Source organism: Callithrix jacchus, chromosome 8, assembly GCF_049354715.1.
Source record: "Callithrix jacchus isolate 240 chromosome 8, calJac240_pri, whole genome shotgun sequence".
Classification (NCBI taxonomy): domain Eukaryota; kingdom Metazoa; phylum Chordata; class Mammalia; order Primates; family Cebidae; genus Callithrix; species Callithrix jacchus.
This window is the reverse complement of record NC_133509.1, coordinates 36,941,178-36,963,200: the sequence shown is the minus strand read 5'-3', so window position 1 is coordinate 36,963,200 and position 22,023 is coordinate 36,941,178. Positions and strand designations below refer to the sequence as shown.

The 22,023-nt window shown below is 37.9% G+C and overlaps 1 protein-coding gene across 6 annotated transcripts in view; it reads right to left on the bottom strand.

The window, feature by feature from the left end:
* The window catches only part of GALK2 (galactokinase 2), a 123,454-nt gene that overhangs the window by 58,203 nt on the left and 43,228 nt on the right, over positions 1 to 22,023 (bottom strand). For all 6 annotated transcript variants that reach the window (XM_035259619.3, XM_078334216.1, XM_035259621.3 and 3 more), the window contains exons 4-5: positions 17,752 to 17,842; positions 14,475 to 14,621 (exon numbers count right to left, since the gene is read on the bottom strand). In XM_035259619.3, the coding sequence (XP_035115510.2) occupies positions 14,475 to 14,621; positions 17,752 to 17,842 (238 nt within the window). The remainder of the gene's footprint in view (positions 1 to 14,474; positions 14,622 to 17,751; positions 17,843 to 22,023) is intronic.

Below are 22,023 nucleotides of genomic sequence, written 5' to 3'. Positions count from 1 at the left end.
ATGCTTGGTATTTTAAGGTCCAGAGGGGAAATGGGACAACATTAACATATTATAAAAGTGAAATCTTCCATATCTCTTTGATATAACATAAAGTCTAGAGTCCAAAGTAAACACTCTTGTAGCTAAGCTCCAGGAAGTCTCTGAGAGGAAGAACTCCGGTCTAAGAAGTTGGCAGTTGTACCTTACTTAACAGAGTTAAATGGCCTACCATATGGATTATGGTACAGTTCTTTGAAACTGTCCAAGTGCTAAACAGATGCTAAGTTACATTATTCATGATTAGAAAGTATATATCTTACTGCACAAATGCTATTAGAAAAAATCTTCCTGCTGGCTGCTATGGAGTAGCAACTCTTTTATTCCTTCACTTTCTTAATAAACTTGATTTCATTATTTAAAAAAAATATATATGTATATATTCCTGCTTACAATACAAATGAGTCACAGTTTTGGTTCCTCTGAGTAAGCTTCCAAAAACAAAAGGTCATACATGCAGTAGACAAGAGAGCCCTGGGATCCATTTAATGGAGAAGGTGGCTTACCCCTGAGAACTCCTAAATAAAATCCAAGAGTCTGTCAGGCTCCCTGTGTCCAAGTACTTCAAAATGGAATGAGAAATGGTAGAATATTTTCAACTCAAGGAAGATAAAACTGAATGCACATACGATGATCCTATGTTATATGTGATTAAATATGACTAAAGTAGCTTTTGCTTCACAATTGTTACTTTAAAAGAAGTCAAACAGAAAATTAGTCTGAGTAGGGATAAATACTTGTAACATATAATAGATTAATGGTTAGCATATAAAGAGTTCTTTTAAAGTAATAAGATGATTGATAAATACTCCAGGAGAAAATGAGCTGAGGTGTGATATACAGCCAAATCAAAAAATGCAGGTGATCAATGAAAGACTTGGAAAAGATGTTTAAACTATCTAATAAAGAAATGGCCATGACAACATCTTTCAGATTGAAAAAGATTTAAAAGATTGATAGGACTTTAGTAGGGGGGAGATAGATCCTCTCATGCAATGTTGCTGCATTGCTGGTAAAATCCGTCCAGATGACAATTGGGCAATGTATTTCAAAAGTTAAAATTATTATATCTTTTAACCCAATAATTTATGTTCTGGGATTTATGCTAAGGAAAAAAACTGAAAAAGTGTGAAAATAATTGTATACGAGAATATTCATCAGAGCCTTCTTTATAATAGTGGAAACTTGATAACAACTTACATTTCCATCATAAAAGTCTACTTAAATAAATTATAGCATATCCTTATAAAGAAATATTAAAACTGATGTTTTACAAAACCCTGAAAACAACTAAAATGTCCAGTAATCAGGTCAATTTTAAAACATTGCCATCACACCAAAATCTATAATTGGGCATTACAGTATGACCATATAGTAGAAAACAAAGTAGCCATTAAAGAGAATTCAGTATATGTATATGTGCTGACATAGAATGATTCGAAATTTATGGTTTAAAGTGAAAAAGCAAAGCAAGGGGAAAAATGTGTGTGTGTGTGTGTGTGTGTGTGTACATATATATAATTTTTTTTTTTTTGAGATGAAGTCTTAATCTGTCACCCAGACCGGAGCGCAATGGCGTGATCTCGACTCACTGTGACCTCTGTCTCCTGGGTTCAAATGATTCTCCTGCCTCAGTTTCCTGAGTAGCTGGGATTACAGGCACTCACCACCATACCCAGCTAATTTTTTTGTCTCAAACTCTTGACCTCAAGTAATCCACCTGCCTCGGCCTCCCAAAATGCTGGGATAACAGCTGTGAGCTAACACACCTGGCCAATATATGCATATATTTATATATAAAATTTTCCTGGGTGTTTTACAAAAAGGGGAAACATGTATGTATTAAATTGAATAGAGTATATCTAGAAGGATTCATTAAAAATCTTTAACAGTGGTTGATCCTAGGGTTGAACAAAGTCTTACTATTTTTCACATTTAGGAAGTATAGGGCATAGAGAAAAGTAATTCAAGCATAAACATAAAGCTCAATAATTTGTCACAAAGGAAACATCCTTGTAACCACTATCAAGGTTAAGAAATGAAACATTTAGAATCAGAGTGGAATGATGGTTGCCGGTGTAGGGTGAGGGGGATTAACTGTAATAAAGCTTTAGTGAAACAAGCTGGACAAGCTCTAGAGATCTGCTCTATAACACTGCACCGATAGTCAATGATGATGTATTACACATTTAAAAATGTGTTAAGAGGGTAGATCTCGTGGTAAGCGGTCTTGCCACAATAAAAGAAAAGAAAAAGGAATGAAGCTCTCCCAGTACTCTAGAAAGTCCCTTCATGTCTCTACCTAATCATTTCTCTTCCCCAGTTCCCAAAGGCAGTCATTATACTGAATTCTACTAATTTGCTAAGAGTTTTTATCATGCATGCATGTTAAATTTTTTTTTTTTTTTTTTTTTTTTTGATACGGAGTTTCACTGTTGTTACCCAGACTGGAGTGCAATAGCATGATCTCAGCTCACCACAACTTCCACCTTCTGGGTTCAAGCAATTCTCCTGCCTCAGCCTCCCGAGTAGCTGGGACTATAGACGCGTACCACCATGCCCAGCTAATTTTTGTATTTTTACTAGGGACGGGGTTTCACCTTGTTGACCGGGGTGGTCTCGATCTCTTGACCTCGTGATCCACCCACCTCGGCCTCCCAAAGTGCTGGGATTATAGGCATGAGCCACCACGCCCAGCCGCATGTTAAATCTTATCAAACTCTTTCCTTTATATATCAAGATGACATGTCTTATTGTTAATATAGTAAACATTGATTGATTTTTAAATGATAAACCAACCTTACATTCTTAGAATAAACTCTTAGACCCTATGCATTAGCCTATCATACTACTAGATTAAATTTGTGAACATTTTAGAATTTTAGCATCAAATGTCATGAGAGAGACTGACCTGTAATTCTCTTTTCTTGTGATATCTTTGTCAGGTTTGATCTCAAGGTATCACATTTGGTTTGGCAGCAAGGTTTTACTAGCCTCATAATACAAGTTGGGAAGTGTTCTTTTTCTTCATATTCTTTTAAGAATTTGTGTATGCTACTTTTGCATGACATTTCCATTTTTATGTTAATCTAATATCCCTACCTAAATTATAAATTTCTAAGGCCCAAAGACTATACCTAAGGTTTCCTGTATCTTCAGAATTCAACCCTTTGCTTTGGATATAGTAGGATATCAAAAAAATAATCATTATGAACTTGAAAGAGTATAAAATCTGTCAACTTATTAAAAAATCTAATTCATATTAATTATATACATGAAAATTTATAATCCACTTCCCTCTTTTTTAGGTCATCAGAAGGATCACAGAATGTTAGGGCTGTACCTCATCTCCAGGGTGTTCCCTATGTTAGTGACACTGATTATATTATACAGTATGGTACAATTACATTATACCATAGGTAGCAGCATGGCTGAATCAAAAAGTATCTATTCTGAATCAAAAATATGTGAGCTAGAATCCAGACAACTCCACTTACATGTGATTTGTCTTTGGTGACATTATATAAATTATCTGAGCCTCAGTATTTTCCTCTGCAAAATTGAAATAATAATGAAATGTATTTACAAGACTACCACGAAGTTAGAGGTGATGTACATAAAACATCTAGATGCTTAGTAGTAATTTTAAAAAGAAAAACATCTTTTACTCTCATGAAAATTCTAACATAAAACTTTAAAGTCATATTTTGTAGTAATAACCTCCAAATCTTTGTCTCCAGTACTGCAATGATGCCCTGACCAATCTCATTCAATAACCTTTTCTCTTTGAATCACTTTCTTCTCCACACAAGTGATTTGCCTCCTTACTCTTCCCATGACCACAAATACACTTAACAAAACTTCATACAATTAAAAAAACTTCCCTGACTACTAATTTATTTTCCTACCTTACCTATTTTCTTGCTAAACTCTTTCCCTGAAGTTCATCAAAATGTATCAGGAAGATCAGAGAACTGTAGGTATTAAGCCAGTTTAACTGAATCATCCTCATGAAGTTAAAGGAAGAACTATTCTCACCCTCATTTTAGAGAAAGAAACGGAGACATAGGGAAATTACCCCACGTCACAGAGCAAATTGGCCGCAGAGCGGAAACATTTAAGTCAGCTTTTCATTGTCTACCTTACTCTATCAAATATTAGTCTGAAGGTCAGAATAAGTAACTCTAGACCAAGATGGCTACCATCACCTCTGTGAAACAGAAATGCGTGAAAATAAATGAGAAACGCTTTTGGATTTGGTAAAACAGTTATCTATCCTTGTATTTTGATCTTTATTTTCAAGTCACACAACTAATGTAGTAGGTAAAGGCTATGCACATATGTATAGTACTTAATATCGCTTGCATTGTTCCAGTTAATTGTTTAAATGCTGTATAATACTTATTGTGGGTGCAAGTCAAAATTCTGAGCCCTTGAAGCACAATCGCTGAGTAATAACAATTTAAGGATCACAACAAAAGTTCAAAATGCAACCAGGCATAGATATGAATTTGTAGCAACTTGCAAACAGTGAACCATACTCCTCAAATCTACTGTTCCCCAATTAGTCTTTTTTGCCTTCATTTACACTAAAGGTAAACATGTATTTAGCCTAGAAAAGGAAATGGAAACAAAACAAAACAACCCAAATAATCTCTGCAATCAAATAGCTTAGTCACATCACCCAAGTGAATCCAAACTACTCAAAATCATTAAATAAATGATTCACTCTCCAATCCTACTCCTAAAAAAGAATACAACCAGAGGTTCTCTTTTAATTGACAAAACTATGTGAACGGTTCTGTATTTACATTATTAACTTAAAACTTAAAACACATTTGAATGCAGGCCACCCAGAGCTAACACTAAAGCTTCCTGGTTTTTGTACCAGTGAGCACATGGCTTTGGTCCATGTTCAACACTTAATTAAGAGAATCTTTTCAAAGATTGTATTCTGGATTTACCATTTTTTAAGAGGCTATACTGCTGCAGCTCATTAGCACTCAACATCTGGCTGGAATGTTTTAAACTACTATTTTCCTTAAGCATTATATTGATGAAGTTTTGTTATTCTAAGCAAACTGAAACAATGTCCTTGTGTGGACTTCTAAACATAATAATTAGTGACAGTGCAAATTGGTTTCTCATTTTTCTTATACCATGTAACAAACTATTTTAAAACAGTCAAATGATAGTTTATATAATTGTGAGCTCCTTTTCATTTTATAACATAGACATGTCTTTAGTTTTTAAGCACAAGGTCTTATTCTGAAGGCCAACAAATATTTCACTGAAATGCAGCTATACGTGAAGAAAACCATAGTCTTGTACTTTCTCAAAGAAACAGCCTTTATAAACTCAGGAAAGTGAAAATGTGGACATATTTGGCACAGAACTTTGAACATTCCACTTACTCTGCTTATGAACCTTAAAGGTCTCCAGTACAGTACAGATTTCAAACTTCAAAAGCACTCCCCTGAAAAGAGTATCAACCGATGTCTATATAACTAATTTGCCTCTGAAATGAAGTTAAGTAAATCTGTTCAGGGACTTAAGCATCCCTGTAGTCAAAAAAGTTTTTAAAAGAAATTTCGTGAGGCTGCATAAGAACTTCTAGGCCTTGGCTGACACATTATAAGTCTGGCTCAGAGAACTGTGAAAATACACTTATGGGCTCACTCTGCCTGAAATGCCCTTGGGCCCCTCCAAGTGTTTTGTTTCCCAGCCTTTCCTTCCTTTAATATTTTCTTAGAATTCACTAATTACTTGAAATTTTCCCTGTTTAACTTCACCAAGAAGCCATTATTTCAACCTCTGTACTCATTTACATATAAAATAACTTACTTTTCGTATGAGATAGATGGCCAATTAATAAATCTTCTGTTACTATTCCACTGTGTGCATTTACTCCTTAAGGGCAGTGACCATTTTTTTCCTTCCTTCCTTCCTTCCTTCCTTCCTTCCTTCCTTCCTTCCTTCCTTCCTTCCTTCCTTCCTTTTCTTCCTTTCTTCTTCCCTCCCTCCCTCCCCTCTTTCCTTTCCTTCCTTCCTTCTTCTCTCTTTTTCTTTCTTTTCTTTCCTTCCTCCTTCTTTATTTCTTTTGTTCGTTCGTTCATTTCTTTTTCCCCCCTTGCCACTGTCAGGGGTATGGTATGGTACTCCCAGGTAAAAGAACTTAATCCATGTAAATCACATCTGGGCATCCCCAGCTTACAACCCTCCAAAGGTTTCCATTACACTTAGAATGAAAGCCAGAGAAGATGCTACACACCATGGCCCTTGACAAACTCTCTCAGCTCACCTCCTACCTCTCCCTGACTCTCTCACCATACCCCGTACCCCAGCCACAAAGACCTTATTCCTGGGACATGACAAACTCACTTTCACCTTAGGGCTTTGGCATTTGCTGTTCCCTCTGCCTCTCTTTCTCAGCTGCTCACTCCCTAAGGTCTCTGTTCAAATGTCCTCTCCTTGGAGAAAACTTCTCCTAACTACCTAGATAAAATACAAGATTTCCCTTAACTATGGCCTAGATGATATTATATATTTATTTGTATAGCTCTTCATTATCTATCTCATACCATCACTCCCACCACGAGTATGGAAACTTCATGAAAGCACTTCAGTGGTTTTATTCACAGTTGTATTTCCAGTGCCTAGAACAATGCACGACATATAGTAGGTATTCAACAAACGCCACAGAATCACTGCTTTCAAGTGGTAGGATAGGAAGTTTATATTGTCTTCTTTTGAAAGCACTCCTCACAAATCCAGTAATATACATGGTATTCTGGGCTTCACAGTACAGGATTCTTGATGCCATCTAAGAGATTCCCCAGCTTCCTCAGTGAACTATAACTCTCAAAGGTTTTATGTCCAACTCATATTCTGGGAAATTCACAATCATGTGAACTGTGCTTTTGACAAAATGCCAGAGATATCCACGTACAGAATTCTTCCTTACCCCACTATTCCCAGCTGGCTATTTCAGTCTTCATCAACCAAGATAATATCGGTTTTCTCTTCCTTAGACTCAATGCTATACTTCTCCACTGTACCTCCCAGATCCTCCAAAGTGGGTCTTCTGAATTTCACCTGCTCAGTCTACCATCTCATGAATTCAAAATCTACTCTCAACCCCACACCAGCCGACGAAGCAATTTGTGGATAGAATGCTAATCTAACACACCTTGCTACCCAAGGCTAGCTTTTAGAGTTGCAACCTGTTTCCTCAGTTGGCCAGCTATTTTTATGCTACGGTTCTTAAGAGGCACTTGGTCTTTCTTCTAGGCCTCCACAAACAACTCCAAGAACAAACAGAAAATGGACACTAGAGCAGCCCAAATCCCATGCTGACGAAATACAGGCATACCTTGCAGAACACCATAGCAACTAACGTTTTCTTGGTGAAAGACTTCTTGATTTTTGATACCCAAACATCATAGAATGTTCATATCTCTCAAAACAACTTTTTGAAAGGTGTTTATGTAGGAAAAAAATAGATATTTACACCCTAAAACCTAAACACAACATTGTTAACAAAATAGTGTGCAGAGTACTGAAACACCAGGTGTCAACACAGAAGACATACAGGTATTTCTACATAGAGTAACTGCTTGCTAACAACCATATTAATTGTTTAATGGTCAAGAAAATTGGTTTAAGCATTTTTCCTGCTACTTCTGTGTTTCTCATATAAAGGAAGTTTTACTGTATTTTTGTATTTCCTCAACTCAAAACCTCTAACTAATTTCCTGCAATGTTACTTTTTCCTATTTAAAATAATTTTTTAAAAAATAGGCCCCTGCTCAATAATTTTGTTCAGAACATCTGATTTTTTGGAATGGACTACTGCCACTAAATGGAAGATGCCTGTATTTTCTTGGATTCTTCCACCCAAAACCCATCAACAGGCCTCCCCCTAGGCCACTGATTTGGTCACATTCTAGCAGCTCATCTGTTCTCAATCTCTAGCCTTGACTCGTTGAATCCCTTCCCGCCTCTTCATCTTCCAGTTATCCCCAGATGTGGTCACACAGGTCATCCACTTCCTACTTACTTTTCATTCTAGTCACTTCTTCTCTCTATCCATTATTTTACTTTTGCCACAGAGATATATGCATGTAATCTAAATGATTAAATAGAGATAAAAGGCTTATAACAACAACAAAAGCAATCGCTAGCTCACCCTCACATCCCCATCCCCAGGGGAATGTGTACAGAGGCAAATACTTTTGACTTTGCTCTTGTTTCCAATTCCAGATGTTAGTAAAATGTTATTGCCTGTTCTTTCATTTTAAACTTTATTTATTGCTTTCCTATTATGGTAAATGAGGATTTTAGCTTTCTTATATCTACCTTTCCTTTACCCTCCCCCACCTTTCTCAATAAAGTTATGCCAAAAATTTTGTTTGAATTCATATTCAGTGTGTTAATTACTGAGGCTGTTGTTCACTCATGAGCCAAATACTGAAAAATTATTGATTTCATTTCCATTACAAACTTTGCTTTTCCTGTATTTAATAACTGCCCTGTTTCCTCATTTGCTTAGATTTGTTTATCTAGCTAAGCTTTGTCATATCCTACAACAGCTCTGTGAAATTACTCCGAATCCATTTTCTACATGGGTAAACATATAAAATTTACCAGTTTTTTGGCTTTTTTTCTTTTTACTGATAAGATTTATGAGTTCCATTTCCCCCCTCCCTTTCCTCATTTTAATCTGTACCATTTTCTAAGCTGCTGGATATAATGGGTGTTATTTTGGAATTTCCCTTATGTTCTATAAATACCCGACTCCTCTCTCCTGTATTAGATTTCTCATTTCCTGGTTCTTATGTCATCCTCTTTCTTGCTTTACTCTCTAGTTTTGGTAGATTACATCCTCCAGACTTTTAGATTTTACATGTTGAAAATGTTTTACTATATCCTCACATTTAATTAATTCACTTAAACAGATATCCTAAACTAAAATTCATTAATATTTTAGAGACATTTCTCAACTGCTTTCTATCTTCTAATACTGTTTTTGAGAAATTCGTTTACATTCCCGATCCTTTGATTATGATCTCTTTCCCTTCTTTTCTCTTGCTCTGTTAACTGGATTTTAGTGTCTTTCATTATCATTCAAGTTTCAAAATTTCCAGATAATAACCTTTAGTTTGGCCTTTTACATTTATTATACCAAATACCCAGTGAGCCCTTCCAATCAGAATTCACGTTTTCACTTTGGAGAAATATATTTAAAGAATTATAATTTTCTGGACAGACACAGCGGCTCACACCTATAATGCCAGAGCTTTGAGAGGCCAATGAGGGAGGACCACTTGAGTCAGGAGTTCGAGACCAGCCTGGGCAACATAGAGGCCCCAGCTCTATTTTTAATAATAATAATAATTTTCTAATAACTGTTTTCTCTGTTTATCCTTACTATTTAGATTTGCATTTCTAGAATTGATCCATAAATTTTCTTATTTTTCTCTCTTATTGTCCAGCTCTTTTATTCCCTACTGTATAAGAGAGGTTTTTTTTTTTTTGTTTTTGTTTTTTGTGACAAGGTCTCACTGTGTTGCCCAGGCTAGTCTTGAACTCCTGGGCTCAAGCAATTCTCCTGCCTCAGCCTCCCAAAATGCTGGGATTGCAGGTATGAGCAACCACACCCAGCTGCTTCCAATCTTTTTACTAAATTTTGTCTTGCTATCGTATTTTTTTTCATTGAGATGGAGTATCTCACTCTGTTGCCCGGGCTAGAGAACAGTGGCACTATCATGGCTCACTGCAACCTCTGCCTCCTGGGTTCAAGTGATTCTCCTGCCTCAGCCTCCCAAGTAGCTGGGATTACACACGCGTCCCTACGCCCAGCTAATTTTTGTATTTTTAGTAGAGATGGGTTTTCACCATGTTGGTCAGGCTGGTCTCAAACTCCTAACCTCGTGATCAGCCTGCCTTGGCCTCCCAAAGTGCTGAAATTACAGGCATGAGCTACTGTGCCTGGCCGCTATCATATTTTTAATATGCAAAAGCTCTATCTTATTGTTTGTTCCTTTTCAAAAAATAACACTCTATTGTTTTTCAAGGATGTAACTTTTTCTTTTATCTCTCTGAGGACATCATGTCTTCTTGGAAGCATTCTTCTGCTCTCAGCATGGTCTGTTTCCTCTAGGTTTCTGTTTTCTCTGTTTTTCTGTTTGTTTGGTTCATTTTGGAGGTTTTCTTCCAAAATCTTACTGTCCTTTGATGTCTTATCATATTTAAGAGTGAGCCACTAAAAAGCTGATTAGAAGCTTTGTAAATGGGCTTCTAATAGGGTCACAGAGAAGCAGGAGAAAGGGGTCACCAAATGTCAGTATCTGTATGAACCATCTCTGGGATGGTTTAGTTTCCTCTGAGAAGGATCCTCTAACATTCCTGCTGGTGTGTAGGGTGGTGAGGTACTGGTGTGCCAGTAATGACTAGAAGAAGGGAGCTAAGAATTTCACTGTTCAGATGCAGAATGTCCTCAAACGTCTCGGTTTCCAAGTCTATTTCTCATCCTAACTGTCTCAGTGCTCAATGTCCCGAAGGAAAAAAGGATCTCTGGTTGTTTCTCCAGAGACTCCTGCAAAGGTAGAGGGAAGTGGTCCCAGGTAAAGAGATGGCTTTTAGGGTCTAAATGGTCCTCATAAAGGCTTTCAGAAAAATCCCCACCTACCATATTACCCTGCTTTCTTTCTAAGCCTTGCCAGAGAGCTGTGGGATGAGTCAGCTGCCTTTTCATCTACAACTTCCTCCGCAGGCACTTGGCTCTGACCTTTCTCCATTCCGCTAAGTCATGTACCATTCCTCTATCCACTTTCCATCTTGGCATTTTGTGGTTTATGGTTATTTATGTCTCCTTGGTTTACCAAAGATAAATCTCGTGCTTCCTTTTCTTATTTTCCCTGTTGTTTGGAGATAATTTTTGAGCAAAGAAGATTAAGTTAGGGACATGGAAAAAGAGTAGATAAGTCTTATTCTGATATCTTGAAATCAGAAGTCTCTAGACTTTCTTCTTTCATAGATCTTTACATCATACTCTCTTTGACTTGTACCATTCTGATTCATAATTTCTGGCTTCCAGATTCTCTGGGTGATTAGCCATATTGTTTTCTGGTTTCAGACATGCAACATTTAGTTTATTAATGAATTAATGAATTCCACATCTACTTATCATATCCCATCTACAGTAACTGTTGTCTGCAAATGAATGGGATTTACTGAATGTAGAATAATAGGAAAGGCTTTAGTCACCAATCTGTTGTGGGACTTAGTGTCCTTATGAAATAGGCTTATTATTTTTGGTTGTCCCTCTGTCCCTCTATCCTCATACTTCCCCTACAACAGGAGGCTGACCTCTATGGACAATTCCCCTCAACCATTCCCACCGCTATTGCCATTTTCACCTGTGTCATTCTTTCTCTGCCTTGCTGCATTTCTGGCAACATTACTCTATATCCACAGCTCCTAAACTATAATGGCTTCCAGCTTAACAAGAGAACATTTCCTAGTTGCTTCCCTTGACCTTACCCACACCTCTGTAAGAGTCTCTTTATTAAACTCTCTTCAGTTATACCAAACATGTCATTTGTTTCCTATGGTAACACTAATACATCAGTAAAGGAGGATTTTGAACTAGCTCATCTCTAAAGTCCCTTGAGTTCTTATAGTTTATTATTTTTACAAGAGTAAAATCACATGGCATTTACATTAAAGACTGAACAAATTACAGACTTCCTTTCATTCAAGATTCTGTCTGACTCCAGGAAAAAAAAAAAACTCTCCAAATAATTACACTCAGCCCTTAGAAAATATAAATATTGTTAGTACATCTTAGACTAGCTGAGAAAACCAGGATATACATATTATTCCCTTTTTGCTTAGGCACTGCAGTAAGATAGTTCTGATAAAAATGTATTTGCTATTTCTGACTGAAAATAGACACCCAGAATTAATTCCAAAGGTTCAAGTGTTTCTTTTTCTTTATCTTCTTTCCTTCCTATTTCTTAGATATGTATATTATCAAAACACCAAAAAAAAAAAAAAGAAAAACTAAATTTCACCAAAAGTGAATTCCTTGACTTCATACCCTTCTCTAGATACCAAATTATCTTTTTCCATGCATCGCCAGACTTTTTGTAGCCATTGAACTTATACCACTTTCTTACTTCCTATAGACCTTTCAACCCATTTCCATCTAAACTGCTCTTTCCAAAGTTATGTACTTCTTTGTTGTAATATTCAACAGACACTTCTCAGAACTTGTGGTAACCTCTCAGAGCATTTGAAAACACCACCACTCCTTTCATGAAACATTATCTTCCTTGTCTTTGATGTTGCCTCACCCTTCTGGCTTTTCTCCTACCTACTGGACTACTACTCAGTCCCTTCAGTAGACATCTCTGCCTCTGCCCATTCTTCAGATGTTCATGCTTCTTGGGGCTCTGTCCTAGTTTTCCTTATCTTTCCACGTATATTCCACCACCAAGTATCTTCATCCACTCCTATGGCTTCAAAAACAATGAAAAACTAATGATTCTCAAATGCACCATTCTCAAGTCCAGATCTCCTCCAGGCCTTCATATTTTTTTTCCTAACTAAGTAACTAAATAACTCCATCAATATGCTCATAGACTCCTCACACTCAACATTTCAGTTTCCACTCAAACCTATTTTCCCCCATATCTCTTAGTCCCGTGAATCGTATCAAGCCAGACACTGATACAATCTTTGACTCTTTGCTGTTCCCCATTCCCATGTCCAATCAATGACTACTGATTCTGAGATCTTGAATCTATCTAATTCTAACCATTCTCATTGCTACCTCCCTAGACCAAATCATCTCCCTACTGCTAAACCCTGAAATGCAGACTTTGTAATACAGCCAGGGAAATCTTTCTAAAATACAGATAGGATCACATTACCCTCTTCCTAAAACCCTGTAATGGTTTCCCACTGCTATGAAGATGATGCCTAAATTCTTCAACAAAGTTTAAAAGCATCCATCTGATCCCCTGCCGTGTTATCCAAATTGCTGTATGCTTCAGCCATACTGAGACGTTTTTAGTTACTCCAACAAGCCATGATTGCTTTTCCTCTGGATATTTCCACATGATGCTCTCTCCACCTGACACATGCTTATCTGATGTTATCAGTGTTGCACCATCAATATCTACAACTTCTTTAATCCTTGGTGTCTCAATTTAGATGCCCTATGCTCTCTAAATCTGGTTTACATCTGGTCCCATAGCAAACTACTTAGCCAGTCACTTACTATACTCTATTGCAGTTGCCTATTTACTTGTCTCTTTTTCTCTTTTAGATTATAAGCATAGTGAAAGTTGAGACTATACCTACTATATCTCCAATGCCTTGAACATTATGGGGCACAAAATAGCCACTAAATAAATAATGGTTGAATGATGAACAAACAAATTAATAAATAAACAAATCAGATACAAAGTTGTACCGGGGAAACACATTTTACATATGGATTTTCTGTCCCTTGCTTTTTCTCTTCCCAAAAAATAGTAATAATATGTAAGCCCTCTTTCCCTCCCTACAAGCCATTGCTTACTAAGGGCTAATTAATATACACTTACACAGGACAGCCAAAAAGAATTCTGTCTGAACCTTTGCTTTCTCTTTCATTTCTACCTTTTTTCCTATATATAAAATTTTCAAACCAAAAGTTTAAACATCTTAAAAGAGACTAAGCATGTGGCTTTCTCTTGATCTGATCAAACCATCTGTAAACCCGGTAATGTATGTATGTGGGGTAAAAAGAACCTACGATAACATTTTATTTGAACCAGAATGCCAAAGCATTAATTAAAGCTGAGCACACCTGCTGTAAACTGCAAAGTCAGAGATTTATGTGAACTTATAAAGTTGAGGCTTTCTGACCTCTTGTAGGATTTATATTTCCTTTAAATAAGCATTTCCTCTTCGTAATGCAGTATGTTAAAGTTTATTTCAGTGACTAATCTGCTGGCACAAACAGATATACTACTTAGTTACTTTATTACCTGGTCTTTACGCTTGTTACCCACCTCTTGTCACATTTTTAATTTAAGGTTTTGGGTGAAAATAAGCAGGCTCAGCCATGAGGGGAAGAATTTCTTGCCCTAAATTTAACTTGTTAATGAGGTGATCTAAAACAATATCCATGCATTCAAATCCCATATTTAAAACAAAGTCTTTTTAGTACAATTATTCACAGATCTATTCGCTCACTGTTAGGAGGGTATGAGCTAATTTATAGTGATTTATCACTTGTTAAGTTACAATGCTTGTCCACATGTGCAGTCCTTTTAGGGAAGACAAAGTTTTTCAATCAAGGAAGGCATTCTGATTTTTAGATTTGGATGCTAATGATTTTAGAAGGAGAGGTTTCCATGAGGTTTCCTATCACAGGTAGTTACCTTGGATAGATTCATTCCCAGCACTGTGAGCGTCACCAAGCCAGCACAACAGACCAGAGCACTGGAGCTGGAGAGACCAGAACTTGGTGGGATATTTCCATCTACCAGGCAGTTCATTCCAGTCAGGTTACTAAGACCAAAGTGTTCCTAAGAATATAAGGAAAAACAGCAACAGTAATTCAGTATTAAATTCAAGGAGGTAGTGAAACCTTTCATTCCCCATAGAACAAAAGTCTATCAATAGACTTATAATATTTATAGAAACTACTTGTGCAATTCAATTTAGTTGAGAATATACATGACATTTTATTTAATGATGCTTGGCCACAGGGTAATTACTTTAAATGTCTTTAATTTTCTTGCCTTGAATGTTCTTTTTATTATTAATTGATTTGAATAAATATGGGGAAAATATGAAACAATTATAATTCAACTTAGCAAGTAGCAAGACAAGAAATTTACAATTATCTGTGAGGTAAGTTAAATCTCTGTGCAGCACATCAAATCCCAGCACTTTGGGAGGCCGAGGCGGGTGGATCACGAGGTCAAGAGATCGAGACCATCCTGGCCAACATGGTGAAATCCCGTCTCTACTAAAAATACAAAAAATTAGCTGGGCATGGTGGCACGTGCCTGTAATCCCAGCTACTCAGGAAGCTGAGGCAGGAGAATTGCCTGAACCCAGGAGGCAAAGGTTGCGGTGAGCCGAGATCGCGCCATTGCACTCAGCCTGGGTAACAAGAGCGAAACTCCGGCTCAAAATAAATAAATAAATAAATAAATAAAAGAGTCCAGTCCCCAAACACGGACTTGTTGCTATGGAGTGCCTTACTTCAGAAGGTTCTCTGGAATACAAAAGAGTCCCAAACTTTCTCAGTTATGTTTTTCTTATGAACAAACTTAGGCACCAAGAGATTAAGAAACTTTCCCAAGATGACACATAAAGAGATGAGAATAGGGCCCAGGTCTCTGATTCCTGTTTGAAAACTTCTCCGCTGCAGTTAGAAACCTGAGCCAGCAAGCCATAATTGTGATTTAATATGCCAGCTATATGAGAAAATCCAGATTTTTACTACAGTTTATAGATACAGTTTAGCCATATGGTAGCTTTAAAGATAGTCAAATTAGAATTCAGCCACAAATAAAAATGCAGACCCTAAACAAGTCAAGGAAATACTATCTCTACAAAGAGAAAAGCCTAAAGAAATAATCAGATTCTGATTTAAATATGGAAAGCTCTAGCATACTTACATGAGTATCTAACACTAGGACACCTTGGATGATATCATATCACAACCTTTGTGGTTTAAGTTTAAAAGTAAATCCAAATATACCTCCTTCTCAAAGAAAAGTACCATAGTCTTTGCAAATTTCTCAAATGACTGAAGACCAAAGTATGAAATACTATTACCTAATTATGCATTTCATCATACATATAATACAAGGGAGGATTTCAATAAACTAGCTAGAATAATTAAAATAACAACAAAATTCCACAGATAAAAGACTTTTTTGCTTAATTTTTTTGTCTGTCTTTTCTAGCTGGCAAAACTCTAGCTCCACAATAAGAAGAGATTCAGTTGGGTGATTTCAAGTCATCTAAAAATTTCTTTTCAGAAATACAAACAGATTATAAACTGAAACTCTACTGTTGCCAATGCCCTTTCATACAGAATATGAGACAGCTTGTTTAAAAAAAAACCTTGAAGAATACTATATATTTAACTATAAACTGATCCACGGAGTGTCTTGAATGGAAATCATACTTAAGAACTTACCATGCAATGTTTAGATGAAAATGTATAACAAATTCAAGATGCAAATGGGTGTATGTCAAATTCTGTAATAGCTCTATCCCAAAAGGATAACATGTTCAATTTAATACAAATGAATTATCCTCTGAAACTTTCTAGTATTTGAATTTGAAGCTTTCTAAATAGGCTAACATTTAAATTACTTTTCTGCCAAAAGTTAATTATATAAGTTTGGTTTTGCACATAAATTGTCAAACCAAACAGGAAGGCTTTACAACCTGAAATGCTCAAAAATAACACAAAGCAACATGCATTATATAGGCTACTTTACCCGTATGCTGCAAAAAGGCATATTGTTACAAGGAAGATCAAAATTGCATTTGCCAGGCAAATGCTTCCAAATACTATAATTCCCACTAATACATATAAGCCAGATGATTTGAAGATTTAAAATCTGCCAATAACTCTTCTTGTAAGTTATTACTATGTGTCTGACAGGAAGGAAAAAAAAAAAAAAAAGAAAGAAATGAATTCATTAACTCTAAGAACAAAAAACACCACTGTTAGAGTACAGGACTACACATTAGAAATAAATTTGATATTTCTATAATGGATGTGCCACTAAGTCCTAGCTACTCATTACCAAGTTTCAGATAGGACTTCCAGGCAGTGAGGAACACAAGCTTTCTAAAACACGGTTCAATTTGTTTGTTTACTTTTAGCTCACAAAGGAAAAATCTACTTCTTCTTATCCCACCTATGATTCTATACAAGTCACTACATCTAAAATAATTATTGCAATATAAAAGTGGCTCTAAAAACAGAAAATATCAATTTTCTTTTGGTCCTTCATACTTTTTCAATTATGAAAGGGAATGGAAACATTTTATTTTCTTGTTCTTGTACGTAACATTAGAGAATTTCAAAGTAATTATTTAATGTTTCTAGGAAAACACTTATACTAATACATTTCATTATGTGTTTTTTTTTAACCCCATCTGAGGTAGGAATAACAATACTAGCTACCATTTATTAAATGGCTACCATCAAACCTTATGTGATTCTTTTAACAACTCTTTGTCAGGATAGCAATGACATCATTTTGCAGATAAATCTGAGACTTTAAAGGTTAAATTACCATAGCTGGGAAGAGTCCAGATTCAAACCTGGCTGAGTCTAAATCTTATTACAGTATACACCTATATGTCAGAAGTAGAAATGTCAATAATAGTACTAAAACATATGCTCAAAGGTATGTTAAAACAAAGATTTTTAAACCAGATAGATGTCTGTCACATGCACCTATTTATGGAGAGCCAGCTATATAACCACTACTGCACCCTGTGAACACCACCCAAAAACAGTCATATCTTCCTCACTCTCTGAAACACAAATTAGTAAAATAAAACAGAAGCATCGGTTAATACTGTAAGGAGATGAAAAAGATGTGGTAAATACAATAAATTTGACAGAACACACATGATAATCTCAACTGGTAGTAAGTGCCTTATAAGCCAATTTACCTGAATTCCTTTAAGTCCACATAAGAAATAGTTGTGCCACAAAGGCTTGGTTTTATCAATCTGAATGTTAGTAGCACTAGTACTGAAGTCCCTGCAAAGACAAAAGACACCATTAATTTAAAATCTGTAGGCCTTGAGCTGCAAACTCAGTGGCTGACTGCTGCCATCTTGTGCCAACACAGTGATACTGACTCTCCTTTCCCTTTTATGTTCAAACCGTGTGTCTACAGCAAAACATCTCCAGCTGCTAAGAGTTAAGAGAGGAAGTTGTAGTGGCCTTAATGACTAAACTACCTCCAACTGACCCTTTTTATTTCCTGAAACAGAGAGGAAACAATATATTTTAGAGTAATCTACAACTTTTTCTCTTTCATGTTGGTCCTTGTTAAACTGGTGTAAACCACGTGAATGCTTATTCTCTGGGCCTGCTGGTTGGCACACCCCCAAACTGAAACAGGAGTACTCAACGCCATCTCTGCCACCCATCCAATTTTACCATCTGCACAATTTAAGGAAAAAAAAAAAGAACAAAAATAATAATGATTCTGGTGCATAATCAGTTGAACAAAATAAGATTCCACAAGTCTATACTAATATAAGTTAACAAATGAATACGAAGCTAAATGAAGAGGAAGGAAAAACTCTTCATTACAGTAAAATGCCAACTAAGAGACATAGAAGAAATGATGTAAATAGGAAAATCACCACATGTAAACTTTTTGATAATTGTTTCAGGAAAGAATTATCAATGGATGCTAAACTTAGAGAGTAAAAATGTGATGAGAAGCAAGATATTTATGGTATGTCCCCAGCAGACACTTACCAACTTCAATGAAAAAATAGTATCTGGGCCAGGTGTGGTGGCTCATGCCCTAATCCCAGCACTTTGGGAGGCTGAGGCACGGGGATCATAAGGTCAGGAGTTTAAGACCAGCCTGGCCAATATGGTGAAATCTCATCTCTACTAAAAATACAAAAATTAGCTGGGAGTGGTGGTGCACACCTGTAGTTCCAGCTACTCGGGAGGCTGAGGAAAAAGAATCTTTTGATTCTGAGGTTGTAGTGAGCCAAGAATGCGCCAATGCACTCCAGCCTGGGTGACAGAGTGAGATTCTATCTCATAAATAAGTAAATAAATAAATAGTATCTGACATGGTTTGGCTGTGTCCTGACCCAAATCTCATCTTGAATTAGAGCTGCCATAATTCCCATATGTCGTGGGAGGGACCCGATGGGAGGTAACTAAATCATGGGGGTGTGTCTTTCCTGTGCTGTTGTCATGATGATGAATAAGTCTCATGGGATCTGATGGTTTTACAAAGGGGAGGTCCCCTGCACATGCTCTCTTTGCCTGCTGCCATGTAAGATGTGACTTTGCTCCTCATTTGCCTTCTGCCAAAATTGTGAGGCCTCTTCAGTCATATGGAACTGTGAGTCAATTCAACTTCTTTCCTTTATAAGTTACCCAGTCTCAGGCATGTCTTTATCAGCAGCATGAGAAGAAACTAATACAGTAAATTGGTACCAGATAGTGGGGTGCTGCTGTAAAGATACCTGAAAATGTGGAAGTGAATTTGGAACTGGGTAACAGGCAGAGGTTGGAAGAGTTTGGAGGGCTCAAAAGAAGATAGGAAAATGTGGGAAAGTTTGGAACTTCCTAGAGAATTGGAGGGCTGAGAAGGCAGGGAAGTTTGAAACTTCCTAGAGACTTGTTGAATGGCTTTGACCAAAATGCTGATAATGATATAGACAATAAAATCCAGACTGAGGTGGTCTCAGATGCAGATGAGGAACTTTTTGGGAACTAAAGTAAAGGTCACTCTTGTTATGCAAAGAGGCTGGTGGCATTTTGCCCTGCCCTAGAGATCTATAGAACTTTGAACTTGAAAGAGATGATTTGGGGTATCTGTTGGAAGAAATTTCTAAGCAGCGAAGTATTGAAGAGGAAACAGCATAAAAGTTTGAAAGATTTGCAGCCTGTTGATGTATTAAAGAATAAAACCCCATTTTCTGGAAAGAAATTCAAGCTGGGCCGGGCGCGGTGGCTCACGCCTATAATCCTACCACTTTGGGAGGCTGAGGCAGGTGGATCACGAGGTCAAGAGATCGAGACCATCCTGATCAACAAGGTGAAACCCTGTCTCTACTAAAAATACAAAAATTAGCTGGGCCTGGTGGCACGTGCCTGTAGTCCCAGCTTCTTGGGAGGCTGAGGCAGGAGAATTGCTTGAACCCAGAAGGCGGAGGTTGTGGTGAGCCGAGATCGTGCCATAGCACTCCAGCCTGGGTAACGACAGTGAAACTCCGTCTCAAAAAAAAAAAAAAGAAATTCAAGCTGGCTGCAGATATTTGCAGAAGTGATGAGAAACCAAATGCTAATCACTAAGACAATGGGGAAAATGTATCCAGGGCATGTCGGAAACCTTTGCAGCAGCCCCTCCCATCATAGCCCTGGAGGCCTATGAGGAAAAAAATGGTTTTCTGGGCCAGGCCCAGAGCCCTCCTGCTCTATGCAGCCTTGGGACATGGTGCCTTGCATCTCAGCTGCTTAAGCTCTAGCTGTGGCTAAAAGGTGCCAACAAACAGCTCAGGTGGGGGCTTCAAAGGGTGCAAGTCCCAAGTCTTGGCGGCTTACACATGAGCCTGTGGGTGCACAAAAGCAAAGAATTGAGGTTTAGAAACCTCTGCCTAGATGTCAGAGGATGTATGGAAATGCATGTCTGTCCAGGCAGAAGTTTGCTGCAGGGGTGGGGCCCTCATGGAGACCTCTGCTAGAGCAATGTGGAAGGGAAAATATGGGGTTGGAGCCCCCACTCAGAGTCCCCACAGAGGCACTGCCTAGTGGAGCTGTGAGAAGAAAGCCACCATCATCCAGATCCAGAATGGTAGAGCCACTGACAGCTTGCATTGTGTGCCTAGAAAAGCCACAGACACTCAGCACCAGCCTGTGTAAGCAGCCAGGAGGGGAACTGTACCCTGCAAAGGCACAGGGGTGAAGCTGATTTAGATGTGAGAAATAGAGTCAAATATCATTTTGGAACATTAAGGCTTAATGACTGCCTTACTGGATTTCAGATTTGCATGGGGCTTGTTTGGAGGAAAAGAATCACTCTCACTTTTTAAATTGCCAGTTTTTTCACTGATTCTCATCTGAGAGAAGTGGTGTTCTTTTAACAGTGGCATAAATTGAGAATAGTCAATTGGTTTCATTTCTGACTGCTTTCAAGGGCCAAAGCTCCATACAGATCTTTATTTGTGGCCGGATTCTTGCCCATGGTTTCACAAGTAATGTATATTGGCAGATTATTTTTGGCGTTGTAATATGGGCTGTAATCCAGTAAATGGTACGTAGGAGTGATGGCCAGCAGATAGGCGCTTAATCAGCTGCACAGCTTTTTTGTATTTCAGTGCATTTGCAGTAGTGCTTTGTGGTGAGGCAGAGGGAGACAGATGACCCTCTCACCAGGTCTGTTTGTGGGCTTTAAGAAAGCCCCCTCTGATCACTGGCATTGATCCTGTGTTTTCTTTATTAGGTCTTCTGGCCTGCAGGGCTCCCTCAGGCAGATACCATGGCCTGCAGAGAGGCCACACCATTCTTGGACTGGTTCTGTAGTACAGGGTTCCCCAATCCCTGTTACTGGTCCATGGCCTGTTTGGAACTGGGCCAGACAGCCGAAGGTGAGCAGTGGGTGAGTGAGCATTATTACCACCTGAGCTCTGTCTCCTGACAGATCGGCAGAGGCATTAGACCCTCAGAGAAGCATGAACCTTATTGTGGACTGCATATGGGAGGGATCTAGGTTGCATGCTCCTTATGATAATCCAATAGCTGATGATGTGAGGTAGAACAGTTTCAACCTGGAACCATCCCCTCTTCCCCAACATACATCGTCCATGGAAAAATTCTCTTCTACAAAACTGGGTTCTATGCTAAAAAGGTTGAGGACTGCTGCTATAAAGGGAGAGATGCCCTTCTCTGGTGCTGGTTCACAAGCCTGTGTGTCTCACTTTTGTCTGTCTTCTGAGAGTGTGGGGTCCTTCCCTGCTCAAGCACTGGCCACAGATCTTGGCTCAAGATTCCCAAGCTGCATGTTGCAGCCCTGGGCCATTGGGACTAGCCCACAGTGCTCCATCTTTTGGCCGCCTTTGGCATAGCACCAACTGTGCTAGGGGATTCAAAGTGCTTCCAGATCTCTGAGAAAGTACTCAGGTTGGCCTTTTGGTAAAGCACCTATACTGGGCAGCGGAGGCTGCACTGTACGCATGCTTCTG